Source organism: Chrysochloris asiatica, unplaced genomic scaffold (genome assembly GCF_000296735.1).
Source record: "Chrysochloris asiatica unplaced genomic scaffold, ChrAsi1.0 scaffold00288, whole genome shotgun sequence".
Taxonomy (NCBI): Eukaryota; Metazoa; Chordata; class Mammalia; order Afrosoricida; family Chrysochloridae; genus Chrysochloris; species Chrysochloris asiatica.
In genome coordinates, this window is record NW_006408806.1 from 1,575,259 (window position 1) to 1,597,732 (window position 22,474).

General features: G+C 38.8%; 1 protein-coding gene across 2 annotated transcripts in view; it reads left to right on the forward strand.

The window, feature by feature from the left end:
* SEC24D (SEC24 family member D) overlaps positions 1 to 22,474 on the forward strand; it is a 166,912-nt gene that overhangs the window by 25,702 nt on the left and 118,736 nt on the right. The window contains exons 4-8 of one of the 2 annotated variants that reach the window (XM_006874588.1): positions 1,164 to 1,312; positions 3,045 to 3,320; positions 3,634 to 3,761; positions 9,603 to 9,714; positions 10,572 to 10,699. In XM_006874588.1, coding sequence (XP_006874650.1) covers positions 1,164 to 1,312; positions 3,045 to 3,320; positions 3,634 to 3,761; positions 9,603 to 9,714; positions 10,572 to 10,699 — 793 coding nt within the window. Of the gene's footprint in view, positions 1 to 1,163; positions 1,313 to 3,044; positions 3,321 to 3,630; positions 3,762 to 9,602; positions 9,715 to 10,571; positions 10,700 to 22,474 lie in introns of both variants that reach the window. The other variant, XM_006874587.1, reaches the window with a different exon arrangement.

The window sequence follows — 22,474 nt, forward strand, 5'->3', positions numbered from 1 at the left end:
TCAAGCATGGCAACAGTAGTGAGGTTGGCCCAGGATTGGGCAGTGTTTCGTTCTGCTGTGCATAAATAAGGTCGCTATGGGTCGGTACTGACTTGATGACACCTAACAACAACAACAAGAAGTTGTTTTTGGTACTGAATGGTACTCTGTTAATTTTCCTAATAAAAGTCCTGGTATGGCACTGTGGGATAAAGCAGTGGGCCACAAGTTCATTTTGGACCACAAGGACAGTTGGTTCAAACTCACCAGCTGCTCCTTGGAAACCGTATACAGAGTTACTGTGAGTTGGAACGGACTTGATGGCACTTAACAACAACTTTTCTAACAAACCCCATATTCGTGAATATTGTCTGTGAGTTCTCTGTGGTTATAGCCACAGATTAGTGAACCCAGCAGAGAAGTAGAGTGTTGTGTGAGGGATGGTTGGTGTCAGAATAGGATTAAGAAGTTTAGAAGGCAGAGGCATGTGTGATCTCAGTCATGTAGAAATTGACCTTGGGCTGATAATTCTCCTCCTCCTCCTTGTGAAGCTGGAGAATGTCACACATGGTCTTCATGCCATTTTTGTGGTGCTGTGGGTTAATGCCATGGACTGCAAGGTCGGGTTGAACCTCAAGGTTGGTGGTTCAAGCTCACCAGCAGCTCCTCAGAAACCCTATACAGGGTTGCTATGAATCAGAACAAACTCTACGGCACTTAACAATAAGAACAACTCAAATTATAGTGCAGGTGATGTTTTATTTTAAAAGCTGGATAGTAAATATGATAGTAAATATTCAACCGTAATGCATTTCAGCTGTTTTTTTAATTTTTGTTTTTCCTTTACTGGTCTATCAATCATTGACTGCCGTATAGATAAGCCTTTGGTAGGCTTAGTTTCCTAAATGAATTTCCAAAAGTTGTTTCTGCTTCTGCATTCACATTGGGATTTCTCTCTGTTTCTCTTTTCTAGATATTTTAATAGGTTCCACATGTGAGCATAAATAGATATTGCATGACTCATTATGAACTCATATCAAGGTTAATTGAAATTTCAGGATATAAGTCATTTTTCTTAGTGCTTACTTCACAAACTTATTTAATTTGACTAGTTATTGACAGTTGCCATGTGTCATTGGCTTATGAGATTCTATGATACTTAACACTCTTTTTCCTTCTTCCAGATTTCCAGGTCCTCCACCAGTCAGCAATGCAGCATCCTCTTATGTCCCATACTCACCTTCTACACAATCGGCTTATCCAAGCCCTGTATCCACTTCATCCATCACTCAACTCGGCAATCAGCTCAATGCCATGCAAATGAACAACTATGGTACAGGCTCCATTACTAGTTTTCCTTAATTGCCTTATGCTATGATTATTTTCAGTGGGAAAGATTTTCTTCATTTAAAAAATAAATGTAAGCGGCGTTCTATATTGAGGTGGTATTCTGGCCATTTTCATATAAACCATTGGTTTTATATATTGAGCTTTTTTTCTTGATCATGCTGTCATGGAGGACCTTCAGAATACTTTTTATGTTCAGTAGCAACACAATAAATAACAGCAGTGACAACAACAAAATGCTGACTTCACAAATAAACGTTGTTGTTGTTAAGTACCATGGAGTCGGTTCTGACGCATAGTGACCCTGCACAGGGTTTCCAAGGCTGTAAATCTTTATGGGAGCAGAAAGCCTCATCTGTCTCCCGCGGAACACCTGGTGGTTTCAAACTGCCGATCTTGAGGTTAGCAGCCCGATTCGTAACCACTACGCTACCAGACAAACATTGCAACAAAGAAATTATTCTCAGAAATATGAGGATAGTTTATTTCTTTTAAATCATGTTTTGTTCTTGTTGTGAATGTGCACAGTAAAACATACACCAGTTTGACAATTCCCACTACAATTCAGTGAACATGAGGGTAGTTTTATTTAACTTTGTGTTGTTTATTAAGGTCCCCCAGTTAAAAATATGACACTCGTTGTTTCACAGTGCACTTTAATTCTGTGTTTAGGGAGAATGAAAAGTCAGACGCCGTGAGGCAGAAACGAGAATAATAGGAGAAAGAGTTACAGTACTGAGATTTACAGCAACAGAAGTGCTGTGTGTTCTGAGAAGCATCGGAATCAGTGCTATTGCTATATGGTCAGCATCTGCTTTAATGAAGAATGTGCCCATATGACTTCAAATTCACTTTTTCAAGTATTAGTTAAACACAGCAAAACAACAACAACAACAAATATCCTCAGAATATTTCTTACCTTTTACTGATTTCAAAAAGGGTAATGTCTCTAAAGATATATTTCAGCTTCACATATTAGAGAAAGGAAAAAGTCATCTGGCTTCGCAACTAGTTGTAAAATGATTAAAAAGGATGTCATCAGCCCATCCTTTGTCCATTTCTACCTAGTTCTGAAGTCCATTTGATGAAGCCATGCACAGGGTGGACATAATTGATTAACTATTTGTTACCCGAGCAAACCTTGATATGTGATAAAGTTTTTCTATGTAATTATGTAATTTTTTACGTTTTTGTACCAGAAATAATTCCTTAATTAATTACATGCACTGTGTAAAAAGTTAAGGAGCTCTGGTAGCGTAGTGGTTACGAATCGGGCTGCGAACCTCACGGTCAGCGGTTTGAAACTACCAGCTATTCTGTGGGAAAAAGATGAGGCTTTCTGCTCCCATAAAGATTTACAGCCTCAGAAACCCTGTAAAGGGTCGCTATGAGTCGGAACCAACTCCACGGCATATAACGACAACAACAACAACATGTAAAGTTAATGCAATTTGAATTACACTGTATACCACTCATTTTCTCACTAAAGCTATAAATGTCACTTTCACCCTTTTAAAATTCTCTCGCTGTATAAAATGCCCCCAAAGAGCACTTATATCACTTTCTGAGGGAGAGTTCATTATGGGGCAAAATACATGATTTATAAGGGAGCCTTCTTGCTTGATGTAAGGGAAACAACTATTCCTGTAGTGTAATTTGTACAAGTTAGGGAGTTAAAAATACTCCATTTAAGTGGGCTGGTCTTCTTTCCCCAACAGGTTCGGGCATGGGTCCCCCCGGCCAGGGGCCCCCTGGCCCTCAATCAGCAGCAGCATTCCAGGGTCCTCCTCGACCTCCACAGCCATCCATCTTGCAGCCTGGATCACAGGTTCTCCCACCACCACCCACTGCACTGAATGGCCCTGGTCCCTCATCCTTGCCTCCACCAATGCACAGGCCGGATGGACTTCCTGGGCCTGCTCCTCTGACTGCCCAGTACCAGCCCCCACCTCTTCCAGGACAGCCCCCGGGCACTGGATATCCTGCACAGCAGGGTAAGGTGGGCAGGGCTCAGAGGAAGGCTTTGGGTCACCTAAAGGCACCCTTTCTATGTTACTAGGCATCTGTTACTTACTTTTAAGGAATGATGGTTTTTTAACAGTGTAGCAATGACAAAGAAAGGGAACCATAGATGACTCACACCTAACTCCTTGTACAAATAGAATACATGAAATAATGAGGTAGATTAATTAAAGAATGAAATAGAAAATATTTAATAAGATAAAACATGCAGTGTAATATTGTCTGGGAGCCCTCTATCTGGAGTTGATAGTCATAGCCATTTCTTTTAAAATTGTCTTCAAGCAGCCAACTATGGTCCTCCGATGGCAGGCACACAGCTCTCCTACCCAGGAGGTTTCCCCAGTGGTCCCGCACAGATGACTGGTCCACCACAGCCCCAGAAGAAGTTGGATCCTGACTCCATCCCCAGCCCAGTAAGTGCTCTCCTCACCCCAGCAATCTCCTTGACAAAGAACTATTCTGTATTCATTATTCTCAGAAACTCATCAGTTGGTTCACATTTATCCTATCTTTTATTTTGAAGAGGTTTGGTGTACCACTGTTGGATAAGCCTGGATTGGTAACTATAATGTCAGTGGTTCAAACCCACCAGCCACTCTTAGGAAACCTTATGCAGGGTTTCTATGAGTCAGAACTGACTCACTAGCACTCAGCAACAACAGTATTCCTCACTAGAGAAACCTTCCTTTATATATGGGATATGTTTGTGGAAAAAATGGAATTACAAGACAATGGTACTTTTCTATGAACTCTTTGAAGTCCCCTCGTGTGTATGTATGGATGGATGAATATGTAAATATGTCTGTATATGTATGTATATATGTGGGAGTCAGAGGGGTCTTCATGAGAGAAACTCTCTTTGTAGTTTTTGTGTTTGCACCATATAAACTGCTTAATGGCTATACCGATTGATGTTTTTGAGTAATTAGCAGTGATAGTATATTCTTTACAAATGCTATTTTAAATCACTGAGTAATCCATTTCAATAAGAGTGAGGTGAAAGGTTTAGTTCATCTCCTTCCATCCCTCTTGAACCTTCTCCAATGTAGATTTCATCCCCGCATCCCCACCAATGTGGTTATTCAGGTCACCGGTAACCTTCTGTTATCAAATCTAATGGTAATTCTCAGATTTCATCTGTCTATCCTGGTGTGGTGCTGTAAGATAAACACTGGACTGCAAGGTCAGCAGTTCAAACTCACCAGCTGCTCCTCAGAAATCCTATTCAGGGTAACTATGAGTCAAAATTGACTCAACAGTACTTAACAACAAATACCTATCCGCAGCAATTTGACACATCTGCCCACTCTGTAACTTCTTAAAACACTTTATTGTTTTGGGGACATCACCATCATTTAAATCTTTGCTTATCCCACAGATGACTCTTTCTTGTCTCTATTGCTGGATCTACATCGTCCTTTGATCACCTGATATATGATTAAGTATTACAAACTTAGACTTTGGGCTCTTGTCTCCATCAGCACTTACTCTCTAGATCAACACTATACAAAAAATGTCCTCCCAAGATGGCACCAGCCTGGAGCTTCGCTTATTAGAAATTCACTGTCTCAGACCTCGTCCTAACCCCAAATCAAACCAGTTCAGACTGCACTGTGCTCCTTAGGGTTTTCAGTGACTGCTATTGGAAGTAGACCACCAGGCTTCCTGAAGTACCTTTGGGTGATTCTAACCACCTGTCTTTTGGTTAGTAGCTGAGGGTGTAACCGTATGCACCAACCCAGGGCATACAGATTAGACTCTCTGAGAGTGGGGCTTTGGAAGCTGTATGTTACACAGTCTCCAGGGAAGACTTAGTCACACTGAAGCGTGAGAAACACCCATTCTCATGCTTTAAATGAGAATGCAGATAATTGTAGTCAAGATGTTTCGCTTGAAGTTCAGGTCTCACCCTTATCTTTCCAGTTCCTCTTGTAAAAATACTTGGGAGTCATCCTTGGTTCTGTCATTCTCTTGATTTTTACATTCAGTGTTTTTAACTAATCATCTTGGCCTTCCATGCTGTATCTCTCCATCCTAGTCTAAACTTTCATAATGCTGACATGACCTATTTCTTCATTTCTCTTAAGCCTGTTTTGCTCATCCTCCATTCCTCTGATACCCTAGCTATGTCACTTCATATCTACTGCACTGATGTTGTTGTTGTTAAGTATGGTAGAGTCGGCATAGCAACTCTGTACAGGGTTTGCAAGGAGCAGCTGGTGGACTTGAACTGCTGGCCTTGTAATTCAAACCAACTGTGCTGTCCAGCGCGTTAGCCCACAGACCATAGCTCATTAGCCCATACCATCTGTACATTTGTTTATTTAGTGCCTGTCTGCCGACTACAGTGGAAGGATTGTGTCTGTGTCTCTGACACCTAGTCCCGGGTCTGGCAAATACTGTGTGCTCAGATACTTGTTGAACAAATGAGTGAATATTAACAATAAAAGCAATAAGCAGTAGATAATGTGATTCAGCCAAGCCCCTTAAAATATAGAAACATAAATCAGCCCAGCATTTATTTTTAATCTTAAAGGTAACAAAATAGCAAGCAATGGCAGATGGAATCTTTTTTGGTTCCTTTTACCAAAGTAGCTTGCTTTGGCCAACTAAATAAATTCTTTCTTCTTTTTATTAGGAAAATTGTTCAGGTTGTTCCTTCATCTGATAAATTATTTTTCATTTCTAATAAAATATAACATTCTAAGCATAAAATGATGACAGTAAAAGAAAAAAACCCATTACTTTGCTGTTTTCCTTTTTTAGATCTGCTCATATAAAATATGCATATTTTATTCAGCAGGTTTTAATAAAGCTATTCTTCATTGATTGTACTATCAGTGGTGATAAACTCTTTACTTCGGAATTGCATTATAAAGTTGTTGGGAAGAAAGATATGGACACACATTGATTTGAGTGCCTGTTACATGCCAGCCCTTTGCTAGATGTTTATTTCAGCCCTTTTGGGTGATGCTGTCTTCTGTTTGTATTTTTTTTTCAAAGTAGGTATACGGGTATCACCATCAGAATTCTTCCTTACTATCTCTAAATCCACAGAGGGGTGATTCAGAAGTTGATCTCTTCCATTTCCCCTTTATTTCTCCATTTCAAAGGTCAAATAATCCTTCCTAAAGCAGCCTTTCTTACTTGTAGGCACACATCTTAACTTCCTCTTTGTTTCTCCCTTCTACGTCTTGTTCCTTTATCATAAGAGAATCACTTTCTATTTTGTCCTCTTGATTCTATTTTATGAATCTAGAATATTCTATTCATAGCAATTAAGTGTGGAAATAATTCTCATGACACATCTTCATGGAAGAGGAAGTCTTACACATTTTGAGGTAATTTTAGCATTATCCAGAATCGCTGTCATCAGTATCAAATTGAATACAGAACTTACAGTCAAAATCACTACTGAAATTTCTGGTAGGCAATAGAAGGAAACTTGAAAAGTCCAAGATTAAAAGGGATTTCAGGAGAAAAGGTAAAGATTCTCTAGGTTACATATTGTAAAATCTTTCTTAATTATTTTTAGCACTTTAGAGTTTATTTTTGTAACTGTGAAAGATGCTTTCTTTTAAAAAGGTGCTTTGATTTTTTTTTTTTTTTTCTTTCAGATTTGCTATTTTTTTGGGGACATAACCAATGGTTGTTGTTGTTGTTGTTGTTAGGTGCCATCAAGTCGATATCGACTCATAGCAACCTTATGCACAGCAGAATGAAACACTGCCCGATCCTGGGCCAACCTCACTACTGTTGCCACACTTGAGTCCATCGATGCTGCCACTTGGCTAATCCATCTCGTTGGGGGTCCTCCTCATTTTTTCGGACCCTCCACCTTACCAAACATGATATCCTTCTCCAGTGACTGGTCCCTCCTGACAATATGTCCAAAGTATGAGAGACAAAGTTTAGTCATCTTGGCCTCCAAGAAGCACTCTGGCTGCACTTCTTCCAAAACGCATCTATTGGTTCTTTTGGCAGCCCATGGCACTTTCAGTATTCTCCAACACCATAACTCAAAAGCATCAATTCTTCTACGGTCTTTCTTATTCACTGTCCAGCTTTCACATGCATACGGGGTTATTGAAAATACCATGGCTTGGGTCAGGCGCACTCTAGTCCTCAAACTCGCACGTTTGCTCTTCTACACTTTAAAAAGGTCTTGTGCAGCAGATTTGCCTAATACAATACGTTGTCTGATTTCTTGACTGCTGCTTCCATGAGTGTTGATAGTTGATCCGAGAAGAATGAAGTCCTTGACAACTTCAATGTTTTCTCCATTGATAAAAATATTTAATGGTCCAGTGGTGTAGATTACATTTACATTGAGATGTAATCCATACTGAAGGCTGTGCTCTTTGATCTTCACCAGTGTATGTTTTAAGTCCTCTTCACTTTCAGCAAGCAAGGTTGTATCATCTGCATATCGCAGGTTGTTAATAAGCCTTCCTCCAACTCTGATGCCACATTTTTCTTCATATAACCCAGCTTCTCAGATGATTTATTTGCTCAGCATACAGGTTTAATAAGTATGATGAAAGAATACAACCTTGTCGCACCACCTTTCTTGATTTTAAACCATTCAGTGTTCCCATGTTCTGTTTGAACAACTGCCTGTTGGTCCAAGTACAGATTCCTTATGAGCACAATGAAGTGTTTCAAAATACTCATACTTCGCAGTGTTGTCCATAGCCTGTCACACAATCAGAAGTGTTTGCATAGTCAGTAAAGCACAGGTAAACATCTTTCTGATATTCTCTGTTTTCAGCCAAGATCCATCGGCAATGATATCCCTCGTTCCATGGCTTCTTCTGAATCCGGCTTGAGCCTCTAAAAGTTGTCTGTCAATGTATGCTTGCAGCCGTTTCTGTATTACCTTTAGTAAAACTTTTCTTGCATGGGACATCAAAGAGATTACCCGATGATTTCCACATTCCATTGGATCACCTCTCTTTGGAATGGGCACAAATACAGATCTCTTCCAGTCAGTCGGCCAGATAGTTGTCTTCCAAATTTCTTGGCAGAGATGAGTGAGTGCCTCCTGTGCTGCCTCACTTTCTTGAAAGATTTCATTTTTATTCCATCAATTCTTGGTGTCTTGTTCTTTGGCAATTGTTTCAATGCACCTTGGATTTCCTCCTTCAGTATCATTAGCTCTTGATCATATGCTACCTCTAGAAATGGTTGAACATTAACCATTTCCTTTTGTGACTCTGTGTATTCCTTCCATCTTCTCTTGATGCTTTCTGCATCATTCAATAATTTGCCCAGAGAATCTTTCAATAATGAAAGTTGAGGCTTGAATTTTTTATTCAGTTCCCCCAGCTTGAGAAATGCTGAGTGTGTTCTTCCTTTTTGGTTTTCTGATTCCAGATCTTTGCACATTTTGTTGTAATATTTGGCTTTATCTTTTGAGATGATTTTTGAAATTATCTGTTCAGCTCTTGGACATCCTCATTTCTTCCATTTGCTTTAACATATCTACACTGGAGGACAAGTTTCAGTGTCTCTTCTGACATTCATTTTGACCTTTTCCTTTTTTCTTGTCTCCTTAATGACTTTTTGCTTTCTTCCTGTATTATGTTCTTGGTGTCATCCCACAACTCCTCTGGTCTTCGGTCTTTAGTGTTTAATGTATCAAATCTGTTTTTCAGATGATCTCTAAATTCAGGTGGGATCTATTCAAGGTCATATTTTGCCTCTTGTGGACTTATTTTCATTTTCTTCAGCTTCAGTTTGAATTTGTGTACGAGTAATTGATGGTCTTTTCAACAGTCTGCCCCTGGCCTTGTTTTGACTGATGATATCGAGCTTTTCCATCATCCCTTTCTGCAGAGGTAGTGAATTTCATTTCTGTGTATTCCATCTGGTGAGGTCCATCCATGTGTATAGTCATGTCTTATGCTGTCTAAAGAAGGTACTGAAATGAACAAATCATTGATTTTGCACCAATAAGTAAATAAAAATAAAATTATCTGAAGAGTCAGGATTAGAGATCATTATTAATTCACAGAATGGAATTTGTGAAACCCTGGGTCTAAAACTGTGAAAAGAAAAAAAAATGGAATGAAGACATGGCAGAGTCTCAATGAAAATTTGATATGAAATGAATTCAGAGATTTATACTAAGCCTGTTATTTAATGTATATACGTGTGAGAGAGAGAATTTTTCTTTTGAGAATATTTTTTTAATTGAATATTTGGAAGCGCTTCAACTTACTTTAAATTTTTCTTGATGTCTTATTTCTCAGATCTATGTGATTGAAAATGACAGAGCCACCAAAGGGGGACAAGTGTATGCCACCAACTCCAGAGGCCAGGTACCTCCCCTGGTCACTACAGATTTTATGGTACAAGACCAAGGTATTTATTATATTTTTAACTGAGGTTTTAAAATTTCTGACCATTTGTTTAAGGGAAAGTTCATTGATACCTTTCAGTAGTGCTGTCACTTGTGGAGAACACCCAATAGCTAAAAATGGGTCTGATTTGCTTTTGATCTCTCAAATACTAAGAAGATACTGTCAACTGAATTCTGTCCCCTGCTTATAGAAGTCTACAGAGTTTCTGGTGATACCTAGTGCAGTGTATCAGTGAGTTTAAGAAAATTATTGATTTTAATTCATGGGATTAAATTTCTTTATGCTCTGACCAATTATGCATTGTTGCCGTAGTTAATTTCAATTCATGGTAACCCCATGTGTGCAGAGTACAATTGTATTCCATATCAGGGTTTTGTAGCTATGACCTTTCGGAAGAAAATCATCAGGTTTTTCTTCTGATGGGCTTTTGTGGGTGGGTTTGAATGGCTTTTGGGTGGGTTTGAACTGTTCCCTGAATCATTAGCATCACCGACAAACTCCAGTACATGCTCCCATTTGCTTTACAACATCTTAGAACACTGGTACGATAGTGGTAGGGAATCTAGCACTTGAAAAGGTTTTAAGCTTGTGTGAGGTTTGTTCACCTCTGTAGGCTTCAGTTTTTCTCTAAAATGTGAGGACCATTATCTGCCCTACAGAGCCAATGTCACTGACCCTGTTTGTGTGTTCAGTTGTAGACTTGCACAGTACCACATTTTTGTTTTTTAGATATCATGGATAAAGGTTTACAAATAAGGCAAATGCAATATCTAAACGTACCTGTAAACAATTTAAATATTTTAGAGAAGATGTTTTCCAGCTAAATTTTAAGTGCTTGCTTCCCTTTGAACATTTCAGGTAATGCTAGTCCTCGATATATCCGTAGCACAACATACTGTTTCCCATGCACATCGGATATGGCTAAGCAAGCTCAGATTCCATTAGCTGCTATCATCAAGCCATTTGCCACAATTCCTTCAAATGAGGTAAGAACAATACGTAACAGTGACTCAATAATTGACCAATTCCAAAGTCATTCTTCCATTGTTATTTTATGAAGCATGATTTTATGTTGTATTCAGAGCACTGGAGTATATTTATACAGTACAAAAACAGCTACTCATTCCATTTGTTAGTGAAGCCAATACCTGACAAGCCATGTTTCTCAAAACATATATACCAAACAGTGATGAGCTGAGTCACTTCTTGGCCTATTATATCCATGCATATGAACAGAAAACTTAGAAAGTTGTATAGTGACAGATGTCAAGGGCTCTAGTGAGGCCCTTATGCTCTAGTTCAGGACCCCCACATCTAGGTGTTATTGCAGCAGGAATACAGATATGAATCCTTGGTCTTACTTGTTAGTTGGTATCTAGTCAGCCCCTCACTCTTGGTGATTCCTACACACAGCATGGAACACTGCATGGTCCTTCATCATCTCCATGATGGGTTACAGATCAGATGCACAGAGTTTTCATTAACTGCATTTCAGAAGTAGATTACCAGGCCTTTATGCCTCGCCTATGTAAATCGTGAAGTCCCACTGAAACCTGTTCAGTGTGATAACCACACACACACCTCCACTGACAGATGGTAGTGGCTGCTTGCGAGGCGCTTTGACTGGGAGTTGAGTCTGGGTTTCCTATATGAAGGAGAGATTTCTACCACTGAATCACCAGTGTCTTCTTGGTCTGGCTACCTCTGCTTTAATAATCACTGGGCCAAGATACTCATAAACTCCTACTTAAAACTGGCATGGAGTTAATAAATCTGTGTGTTGATTTGAAAAACCATAGCCAATGTATGGTTAAATGGAAAAAAGTAATTGTGTACATTGAAAAGATGTGTTATTAGGATTCTGTTAATGGATATGGTAATCAGGATATTCAGAAAAAAACCTAACTCTTCCCTGTACTGCATCCACATCTTCCTTCAGGGCTCCCAAATAAAGGACACCCACATACACACAAGGCAGTGTAGCAAAGTGAGTAAATCAGGAAAGAAAGAAAAGCTGTACTTCTGGCTGGAGCTTTGACTGTAACCCCATGCAGTATTCCAGTCATCGTGAATTCCTGTTGCTGTTCCAAAGAAAAAAGTTCCATCTTTCCCTCCCAATATAAACCTCCTTTTGAGGAAAGGCTGATCTAATGTACTGGCCCCACCTGAAGAGGAGATGGTGTGGCTGCAAGAGAGAGAAAAGATTTTTCCCCTTTGGACTAGACATAGCTATCAGGGGGAAAGGTCCTAAAGAAGGGGAAGAGTAAAGCTGTGGTTAGTGTAGCCTGTTTCATTTCACCCCAAGGAAGGAAGGAAGAGAGTGAGATGGGGTACAAGTGCACAGGCTTTCATTCCCTTTGAGATATCCACTCACTCTATTTAAATGGAGTGGAATGCAGCCATATCTTTTCTGGGGGAATTGAGTCAACTGTATTAGAACAGGGAATGGAGAGACACTGAGCTGTTCCTAGAAGTCATCCATTCATGTAGTATGGTCTCTTATTTGTGAATCAAGAAGTGTATTCAGCATTTGCTTTATTCTAAATCATCTTCCATTTATGATGGCCCAGGCAATTTAATAGACTCTGGGAGTCCTGGCTTGGCATGGTGGGTTAATGTGCTGGACTGCAAGGTTGGTTTGAACTTCAATGTCCATGGTTCAGGCTCACCAGCAGTTCCTCAGAAACCCTATACATGGCCTCTATGGTTCAGAACCAACTGGATGGCACTTAACAACGACAACATTTTTGCATATAACACACTCATGTAAATAATAAGCTCTCACATAGCAGGCATAGAAAACCTAGTGAATGAGGGGATTTCTTGGTTTACAAAAAAACCCACAAAACTCTATAATGCATTTGTGTGAAAATACAATAATCATCGTTAGCTCATCTTTAAAATAATTATGCAAAATAAGGTAGATCAGTATGTATTCACAAAGAGATATATACTCTATTAAATATGTATATGCTTTTAAAAAAAACTAGAAATGTGTTTTAGGTATTTTTCAACATTTAGATGAAAAATTTCAAACAGAAAAGTTGAAAGAATTTTAGCGAACATCTCTATATCTGGCATCTAGTTCTATCAATTGCCTTTAGCTATCCTTGGTTTTGGGAGTATAGTGGCTCTAGAGGATAAGCACTGGACTGCAAACCGCACAGTCAGCTGTTCGAGCCCACCAATTGCACCTTGGGAGAAAGATGAAAGTTTCTGTTCTTGCAAAGATTTACAGCTTCGGAAACCCTGTATAAGGTTCTATTGTGCATCAGCTCACCCTGAGAAGGGGGCCTACTCCATGACAGCACTTTATATTGATAAGACAAACATATTGTAACTAGATATACCAATTTTAAGGTGCATGTAGATTTCAGAAATATGAGACATTGAAAATGCGATTCCTAAAATGGAGGAAATATATATATTCATGTATATATATATATATATATATATGTCTGAAAAATGTTATGTCTTTGATTCATCTTCTCTCAGGGAAATAGCTTGCTGTAGATGTGTATTCTCCACCTCAGTCAGTTCTGTGCTGACTCTTTTTATAGTGATCTGCAATTTTCATAACCAGAAGAAAATGAATTTCTGGCTTTGAAAGAAACCCATAGCATATGTAAAATAATCTAATACTCTAGCCAGCAACCCTGTTGTACATCTGTGCAGAATATATGGAATTTTTGCCAGTGAGCAGTGTCAGTTTGGGTGTACCTTTTCCATGGCAGTGAGTTTACACTAGCAAATTCCTCTCCTTGACCCCTCCCCATGCGACAGCTGAGCTGGGTCAAGTATGCATGAAACAGAGTAAGACTCAACAGTTGTTCACACCCAAAGCTTGAACCTGTAACCCTCCTCTTATCATCATTTGGCATTAACCATGAAATTATTACATATCACGTTTTTGAAATTGTAACTTAATGTTTAGTTTTTTGGTTATAAAATATTTTCAAATATTAGTACAAGTCACCCCTTTCTACCACCCCACCTCCACAAACGCTTATACATATCACTTTATGTTTTCCGTAGTTGTTTGTATTTTAATCAAATGCTGTCTTCCTACCACCGTGAAGTTTTTCTTTAGTGCAAACCTGTATTGCATATTGTTTTCTGTATTTCCCAAGGTAATAAACAGATAAGGTTAGAATAATGGTTTATTTTGGGAATCTGATTTAGGGGAAAGCTGTCCTTGAGAAAAGAATACACTTTGTCCTTTTAATATTACACGAGACTCTGCATACTTACCAGATAACTATATTTTGACATTAGTATGAACCTGGTATTGTGCTGTAGGATCAGCACTGGATTGCAAAACCATAAGGTCGGCAGTTCAAACCCGCTAGCTGCTCCCTGGAAGCCTTATATGTTGTTGTTGTTAAAGTGCTGTCAAGTTGGTTCCAACCCATAGCCACTCTGTATAGGGTTTCCGAGGAGCAACTGGTGAGCTTGCACTGCCAACCTCGCAGTTCAAATGGCTTTGCAATCTGGCACATTAACCCACAGCGCCACACCAGGACTCCAGAAGCCCTGTATAGGGTCGTCTATAAGGCTGTTCCTCAGAAACCCTATACAGGGTCGCTGTGGGTCAGAACTGACTTGATGGCACTTAACAACAACAACAACATATTGCTGTTCCCACAAAGATATACAGCCTCTGAAACCCTATACATAGTCACTATGAGTTGGAACTAACTTGACAGCACTTACTAACAACATCATGATTTCTGTTCAGACTTTCTTTACAGAAAGTTCTTTTTTCCTTAGACCTTCAATGAACAGATTATTTTTAATAAACCAAGGCTTTGAACCAGTTTGAGCCAGTTCAGTCATGACCAACACAGTAAAATCAGAACAGATCTGCAAATTTAAAATTTGGGTGAAGTGATATGGTAACCAAACCAGAGAAATTACAGGCCAAAGTCCTGGAGTGGGAGATTCAGAAGAGGTGTAATGAGCCATTTTCAGAGGTTGAGGCAAGAGATTGGTTGTTGGCTTGTTGCCAGGACTGGAAAGAGTGGCTACATTCAACGTGGTGCAGTTAGCCACCATGTTTGAGCAGGATACTGTTGTTTCCGACTCTGCCAGTCAAGAGCTTTGATTGCTAGGCAGTGTGTCGTTGTTTTCTAAGAGGGAGATTAAGTTCCTAGAAGGGTGTCAACCTGTAATGTTCCTCACTCTGGTTATCATTCCAACACCACCCACATTTTACAGATTTGTGTCCGTTCCTGTTTCATTTTGTTGACAGTGACTGAACTATTTTGAAGTCATAGAATATGCTATGGTTAGGAAGGAGTACTGTCCCTTATATGGCAGTATTAGAATGAAGACATTGCTTATTTAAATTACTTTCTTTTATTTATCTAAACAGACTTGGAGACAAAAATAAAGATTGTGAAAGGGATGTGCTAATACCAGGAAGCAATTCCCTAGAGAGTGTAATTTTTTAAAAGAGCCTTTCTTCTTTGCATAGATTGTTGTTGTTAAGTGCTGTCATGTTGGTTCCAGCTTACAGCTACCCTGTAAAGGGTTTCTAAGGAGTGGCTGGTGAATTTCAACCGCTGACTTTGTGGTTCAAACCAACCTTGTGATCCAGTGCATTATCCTGCAGCACCACACAGAGATTAACAGGACCTAAATTTGGGAAGCTCTTAATTTTAGCTAACTTTATAAAGTTTGTATGTTGAGTATGTTTGAGTGTACTCGACGGACTTCTCTGGTGGTTTGCGTGATACTGATGTATTTACTCCTACCTCACAGGCTTTTGTGTTTTTGTGAGTCCCCTTTGTTGTTTTCTTGACTCTAAAAGATCCTTCTTGGTCTAGTAGGTTAAGCCATTGGAGAAAGATGAGGCTGTGTACGCCTATACAGCTTTGCAGTCTGGGAAACCTTAAAGTGCAATTCTACTTTGTCCTGTAGGGCCACTAAGAGTCAGACTTGACCTGATGGTAGTGGGTTAAGGCACTTGGCTTGCCAAGCAAAAAGGTAAAGGTTCAGTTTTACCCAGTGGCACCTCAGAAGAAAGGCCTGTTGATGTACTGCTAAAAAGTGAGCCATTGAGAATATATGGAAGGCATGTTTTCTTTTATACACATGCATCTCCATGGATCAAAATTGACTGGAAGGCAACGGATTTGTTTGGTTTTAATACTCAGTCAATGAAGTCTTGGCCTTAGGGCCACCTCTTTTTTCTCTCTTCTTTCTCCATCCTCACCAAAGACTAAACATCATTTGTATGCTGCTGCTGATACTGATACTGATAAAAATAATAACAGTTAATCTTACAGAACACTGGCTGAACATAGTTACCAGTTTTTATGTATGTTCTTTTATTTGATACTTACATCAACCTATTTATTGTCCCTACTTCAGATATAAGGAATCATTCTACACATCAGTCATTCATTCATTTGTGCATTTCCAATCCCATGTTTACATATCCAAATCTCATCCTGACATATCTCCTTGATTGCATTATTGAAGCCTCAAATTTGCTTAGCATGTCCAAAATGAAATTCTTGTTCTTTTTGTTCATTCAACCACAACTCTCATTTATCCTGGTGTGGCACCATAGGATAATGTGTTGGGCCATAAGGTCAATTTGAATTTCAAGGTCAGAAGTTCAAATCCATTAGTCGCTTCTTGGAACCCCTGTACAGAGTTGCAATGGGTTGGAACCGACTTAACAGCACTTAACAACAACAAGAATTATTTATTTAGTTGCTCAAACCAGAAACCAAAATGAAACAATTATAGCTAAAAATAGAAAATGAGAAACATGCTGATATGTTTATATATATACTTAGTATATGTGTATATTTACATGGTTTGGAGTCCTGGTGTGGCACTGTGGGTTAATGCACTGGACTGGACTGCAAAGACAGTTTGAATTGCAAATTTGGCAGTTCAAGCTCATCAGTCACTTCTAGAAAACCCTATGCAGGGTTGCTGTGGATTGGAACTGACTTGATGGCACTTAACAACAACAACAGCATATGTGTATATTTACGTGGTTTGGAGTTCTGGTGTGGCACTGTGGGTTAATGCGCTGTACTGCAAAGTCAGTTTAAATTGCAAATTTGGCAGTTCAAGCTCACCAGTTGCTTCTAGAAAACCCTATGCAGAGTTGCTGTGGATTGGAACCGACTTGATGGCAATTAACAACAACAACAACATACATGGTTCATGTAGCTTGTACATATTTATTATGTATAGTCAGGGACATTTCTATAAGAAATTATAAGGCTTTTCTTAGCATGAATATTTTTGTCCTCCACATAAACAGCATTTAAAATTTTTTCCTCTACAGTAAATGGGTTGCTTATTTTTCTATGTGTTGCCTATCTGACTAACATTGTCATCACTACTGCAGTTAAAAAAAACCCAAAACTTTCTTTAAAGTTATCCTGATATGGCATCTACCAAAAGGATTTATTTAGTGCAGTTAAAAAATTAACAGAACTCTTTTAAGCATGCATTGTGTTAGCAACAGCCTATAAAAATAAACTTAACCCGAACAGTTATTACCAGAGAATGTTCCCTGTGAACATTTGCTTTGGAGATGGATGCTGTATCGGTGTGTCATCATTGTTTTAACATTTCATATTCCTTAGTATACATTTTACTTTTTTGGTGAGAGCTTTAAGTAAAACTCTACATTCAGTATTTAAATTTGTTCAGGAAAAATAATGCTTATACTTTAAGCTCCATTGGTAGTAAATTGTGTTTTTATTTTTAATGCTGTGTTTTATGTACTAAGGTAGAAAAGGTGTAGATTTCCAGTGCAAAAAGAACTGAATATTATACCTAGCTTGATTTTGCATTGTCTTTCTCTAAATTAGGCAATTCTTACATTTGTGACAAGTGCATGTATCTAATTATAGATGCAATTAAGTAATTTCACCTATAAACCAGATGGTAAATTCTTTCACTCCATCTGTGACTACATTTAGGAATATCTGTGTATCTGTTTTAGCTTAAAAATGGATATAATACTCAAAGTAATTTTCTTGCTTACAGAATTAGTTTAGTAAAGATAAATTTTTTCCCAAGTCTCAAAATTTCATTTGATTTATAATCCCTTACTTTCTCTGTGCTAGAAACTGAGCTGGACTCTAGGAATATGGAGAACTACAAACCCAGTGACTGCTGACTGCTGACTAGGTCTAACAGAAAGAAGCCCCCATAGTGCAGTGAATTACGAGCAGGGTTTCTAACTGCAAGGTCATAGTTGGGGTTTCCGAGGCTGTAAATCTTTTTTTTTCTTTCACCTTCACTTGCTGTATGTATAGCTTTTTTTTAATTTTTAACTGTTGTATTGTGAATTATGTGATCATTTACATGGGAGAACATTCATCCTATCGTATATCGTTTCATTGCCATGGTTACAATCTCCTTCATGCATCATCATCAGCCAACCAAAGGGTACATACACCCTGCAAGCCTGCCCCCTGGTCTTCAGCACACAGTCCATCTCTATCTCTGGGTTCTAGAGTCTTCAGCCGCTCCATCTCTCCACATCATCATCTCTGCCTCCAACTCTGGAGTCACTGTTTCTTGGGTAGGGTCCTGCACTCCGCTCTTCTCCCTTGATAGTCCCAGGGCCCTCTGCTCCTGGACTGAAAAGTCAACTACTCCCCTCCCTTTGCTACAAATCATCTACCTTTACATTTCCAACCCTCACAATCAGTCCTGATAACAATTATTCACTATTGTATCACAAGAGACCTACTAGACAGATTGGATACTACTCAGTGGAGAGTCTACCTTCCTCCACGCCCTCTGGATCTAAGTTCCCTCTGGAAAGCCTGTAAGCCAGTCACTTCTTGCCTTTGAAGCCCCCATTTTGGGTAGCCAATGTCCAAGTTGCCCATCCCTGTCTACCCTGTGTATTGAAGAGGTGGGAATGATCCTTGCTGTAAAGATTTGTACCCTCTTTTGAGCTACTGCATCTATAGGTGTAGGTCAAGTTCATCAAATTGTATCAGATTACTCTTTTTTTCCTCTTCTTTCTTCTTCTAGTTGAGCTCTGATCCAGCCATTGAAACCAGGTCAAGTGGGTATTATCTGCAATTGTGGGTGTTTTTGTGCATGCACCCTCTATTCTTATCAGCTGGACGCTTCATTCTCTACTCTAGTCCTCTATGGCTATGTCACTGACTCTGGGGCCAAGAGTCCCCAGGTCTTGCCAAACTGCTAGCCAACCAGGTCTTCACCTGGGTTCACAGGAGTCTATTGAATGTGGTTGGACTTAGCTTGCAGCTTTATTGCTGTTTTTCCCTCACGTCCCCTTATCGGTGACCAATGTGGTCACCAGTCAGAGCACGTGTCTGCTCTTATGTATTCCCATTGAGTCTTAGTCTTGGAAGGGGGTTTACCCAGAGGGGACCCAACCGCTTGCCTTGATGGCTTCTGGGTGGGCAACTTGCTTGATCTTGTAGTATGTAAATCTTTGTGGGAATAGAAATCCTCATCCTTCTTTCATGGAGCAGCTGGTGGGTTTGAACCACTGACCTTGTGGTTAGCAATCCAGTTTTTATTCTATACAGCTATAGCACTCCCCAGCTAATGTTAGTGCATTGTAAAAAAAAAAAAAAAAAAAATCTCTCATGGGGTAATGTCATTCTGTAGAGGTTAGGTTCAGAGAAATTTTCACCTGCCTTACAACTCAGTCAATATAGAAGTTTTTCCTATTCTTAAATACTGTTTATTTTTTTTCCCTAATGACTTTTAGTATTCTAAAAGTTTCAGTAGATTGTTCATATTCGGATAGATTCAGTAGATATGCAAGATTCCATTGGAAACAATAATGCATTGATTTTAAGGAACCTGACAAATGATGTTGAAATAGGAGAAAACCATCGAGAATGAACCCAATTTCGTATCTATTTCCACCACGCCTGGAAAGGATTACTGGTCATGCATTTGGTGTTTCAGCTAGTCTTGTATGAGCTGATACAGTTTGTCAAAATTACAGTTTAATGTATCCAAAAAAAACCTTTTATGATCATAGTTTATGTGGCCTTGTAGGTAGGAGTTATGCTAGTTTTATAGATGAAGTTCTGCAGGTACTGGGGCTTATTAAAGTCATACAGCTAATAAGTGATATCATGACTGCAACTCAGAACGCCAATTCCAAGTTCTTTTCACTCCATGTGGATGTAAATGAATTTTTTAAGGTTTTATTTGGTTGAACACCTAAAATAGCATTTCTGTTAGTTGCTGATTACCGTTTTAACAGTAAGTCCCTTGCTTCTACAATCTCATGAGTTATCTGGAAATGCTTCTTTAGACTTCTTTCCATGAAGTCCTTTGACTTCAAGATACTGCTTAGTATTGACTAGAGGAAAGACTATCCAGTATCCAGCATAAGTCTGGGGAAGACAGTAGAAGTCTTCAATAAAATATTTCTCCTAGAGGTCAGAAGGACATGTAAAGGACCAAAATATAGAATGATGGTTGATTCCTAGATATTTTAACTCTCTAAACGAGATGGATTGGCCAAGTGGCAGCATCGATAGATTCAAGTGTAGCAACAGTAGTGAGGTTGGCCCAGGATCGGGCAGTTTTTTGTTCTGTTCTGCTGTGCATGAGGTCGCTATGAGTTGGTACCAACTCGACGGCACCTAACAACAACAACAACAATATTTTTAACGCAGGAGAAAGATAAGGCATTCTGCTTCCACGCAGATTTAAAGCCTCAGGGAACCCCTTATACAGGATTTCTGTGAGTCAGAACCAACTCCATGGCACTTAATAACAGCAACAACAACAATATTTTTAGCACAGTTAGTTTCCATTGTTCCTTGGCAGCAGTTGTGTCTGTTGGTGAACATCTTGCTAATAAAATCAAAGTTCAATTTTAATCCCATTTTGGCTATTTTACTGCACACATTTAAATGACTACAGACTTACCTCACCTAAAACCCTGTTGTTTATGTTGTACTCTAATAAACTCTGTGGCTAAGGAAAAAATCATTTGGCAGATCATAGGTGTACTTTTTATAAACTCATCAGTACTGTATGAGAAATAACTCAGTTTGTGCTGTCATATATTGATGACAGAGATTATATTTTATTACAAATGACAGAAGAATAAATTTTTGAAGCTATAAATAAATATATTTTGGGAATCAATAGGAATGGAATACTTTCTTTGAAGCACAGTAAATAGTAGTAAGCAAATGACAGAACACTGAATTGTTGTTGTTGTTAGTTATTGACAATTCTGACTTGTGGCAACCCTGTATGTGCAGATACAACTATGCTATATAGTGTTTCCAGGCTTTCTGAAGCAGATTGCTAGGCTTGTCTTCCAAGGCACCTCCAGATAGGTTCAAATCCCGAGTCTTTTAGCTAGTTGTCAAATGCTTGACCATTTACGCCACACAGGAACTCTTGAACATTGGATTAGGAAATAAAAAACATGACTTCAGGTGACCTTGGTACTTCGTTTGCATTTTCATTTGAGGGAAAAGTATGTCTTTGATATTTTATAAATTTAGAAAGCTGCCAACATCTATCCTTCCTTTTCTATTAGTTATTGGGGATTCAGTTGGGATTGTTGTTGAGTGCCATAGAGTAGGTTCTGACTTACAGCAATCCTGTATAGGGTTTCTGATACTGTAAACCGATTACCATGTATTTATGACACATACTGAATGTTATGGTGCTGTAGGCTCACTGGACTGCTAACCACAAGGTTGTCAGTTACTCCCCAGAGGAAGATGAGGCTTTCTGCTCCCATAAAGATTTGCAGTTTTGGAAACCCTGTACAGAGTCCCTGAGAGTTAGAGTCAGTGTGGTGGCAATGAGTGGGATACGTTGATTGAACTTTATGTGAAGAAATTGTACAAATTAGTCAAAAATGATACTATGAATAATTTTAGGGTCATGAAGCTGACGTGTGCATTTTTCATTTAAAAAGCTTAAGAACCCTGTGAAACTGTGTTTTCACATTTTTATATTTTTATATATAGCCAGAAATCGGCTTTAGTAATAAATATGTTTATTATTAAACTGGGACTCCTGGTGTAGCACTGTCAGATCAGCAATGGACTGCAAACTACAAAATTGGTAGTTCAAACCCACCAACTTCTCCTTGGAAACCCTGTAAAGGGTTGCTGTGAATTGGAACCAACTCGACAGTACTTAACAACAATTATTAAACTGAGTAATGCATAATACAATGTCCTTTAAGGAACTTAAAAGCGTAGGCCCTTAATACCCCAAAATAGATACTATATTTAGCATTCGTTATCTAAAGCTGTTTGCTGTATTTAAAACCATCTCAGGTAAAACAGCACTGATTTCAACTGTTTCGTTTCTAAATATGTTTGGTCTGTTCACTAAGACTGAATTTACTAGGCTAGCCTGAGATTTAGGCACGGACGCAAGGACTGGTAAACTGGTTGGAAACAGGCTGTTTATTTTAACCTGGGAAAAGAACATACCCTGTTTGTGCTAACTTATGTCTAGGTGACTCTCTTAAAAAAAAAAAAAAAAAAAATTAAGCTAACTTGTAAAATAGCCATCTAGCAGCATATTTATTTTTAAATTCTCTGTGTTAAGAATTCCTCAGAATCATTGTCTTTGTTTAATCACTTACTTGGCGGTATCTCCACATTTATTGTAAAAGTATGTTGTGAATTGTAGACGGAGGAAGATATTGCCTATTTCTATTTTCTTTTACTGACACATAATTTTTTTATTTTTTATTTAAGGTTTTATTGTGGATTGAGTAAAAGTTTTCAGGGCAG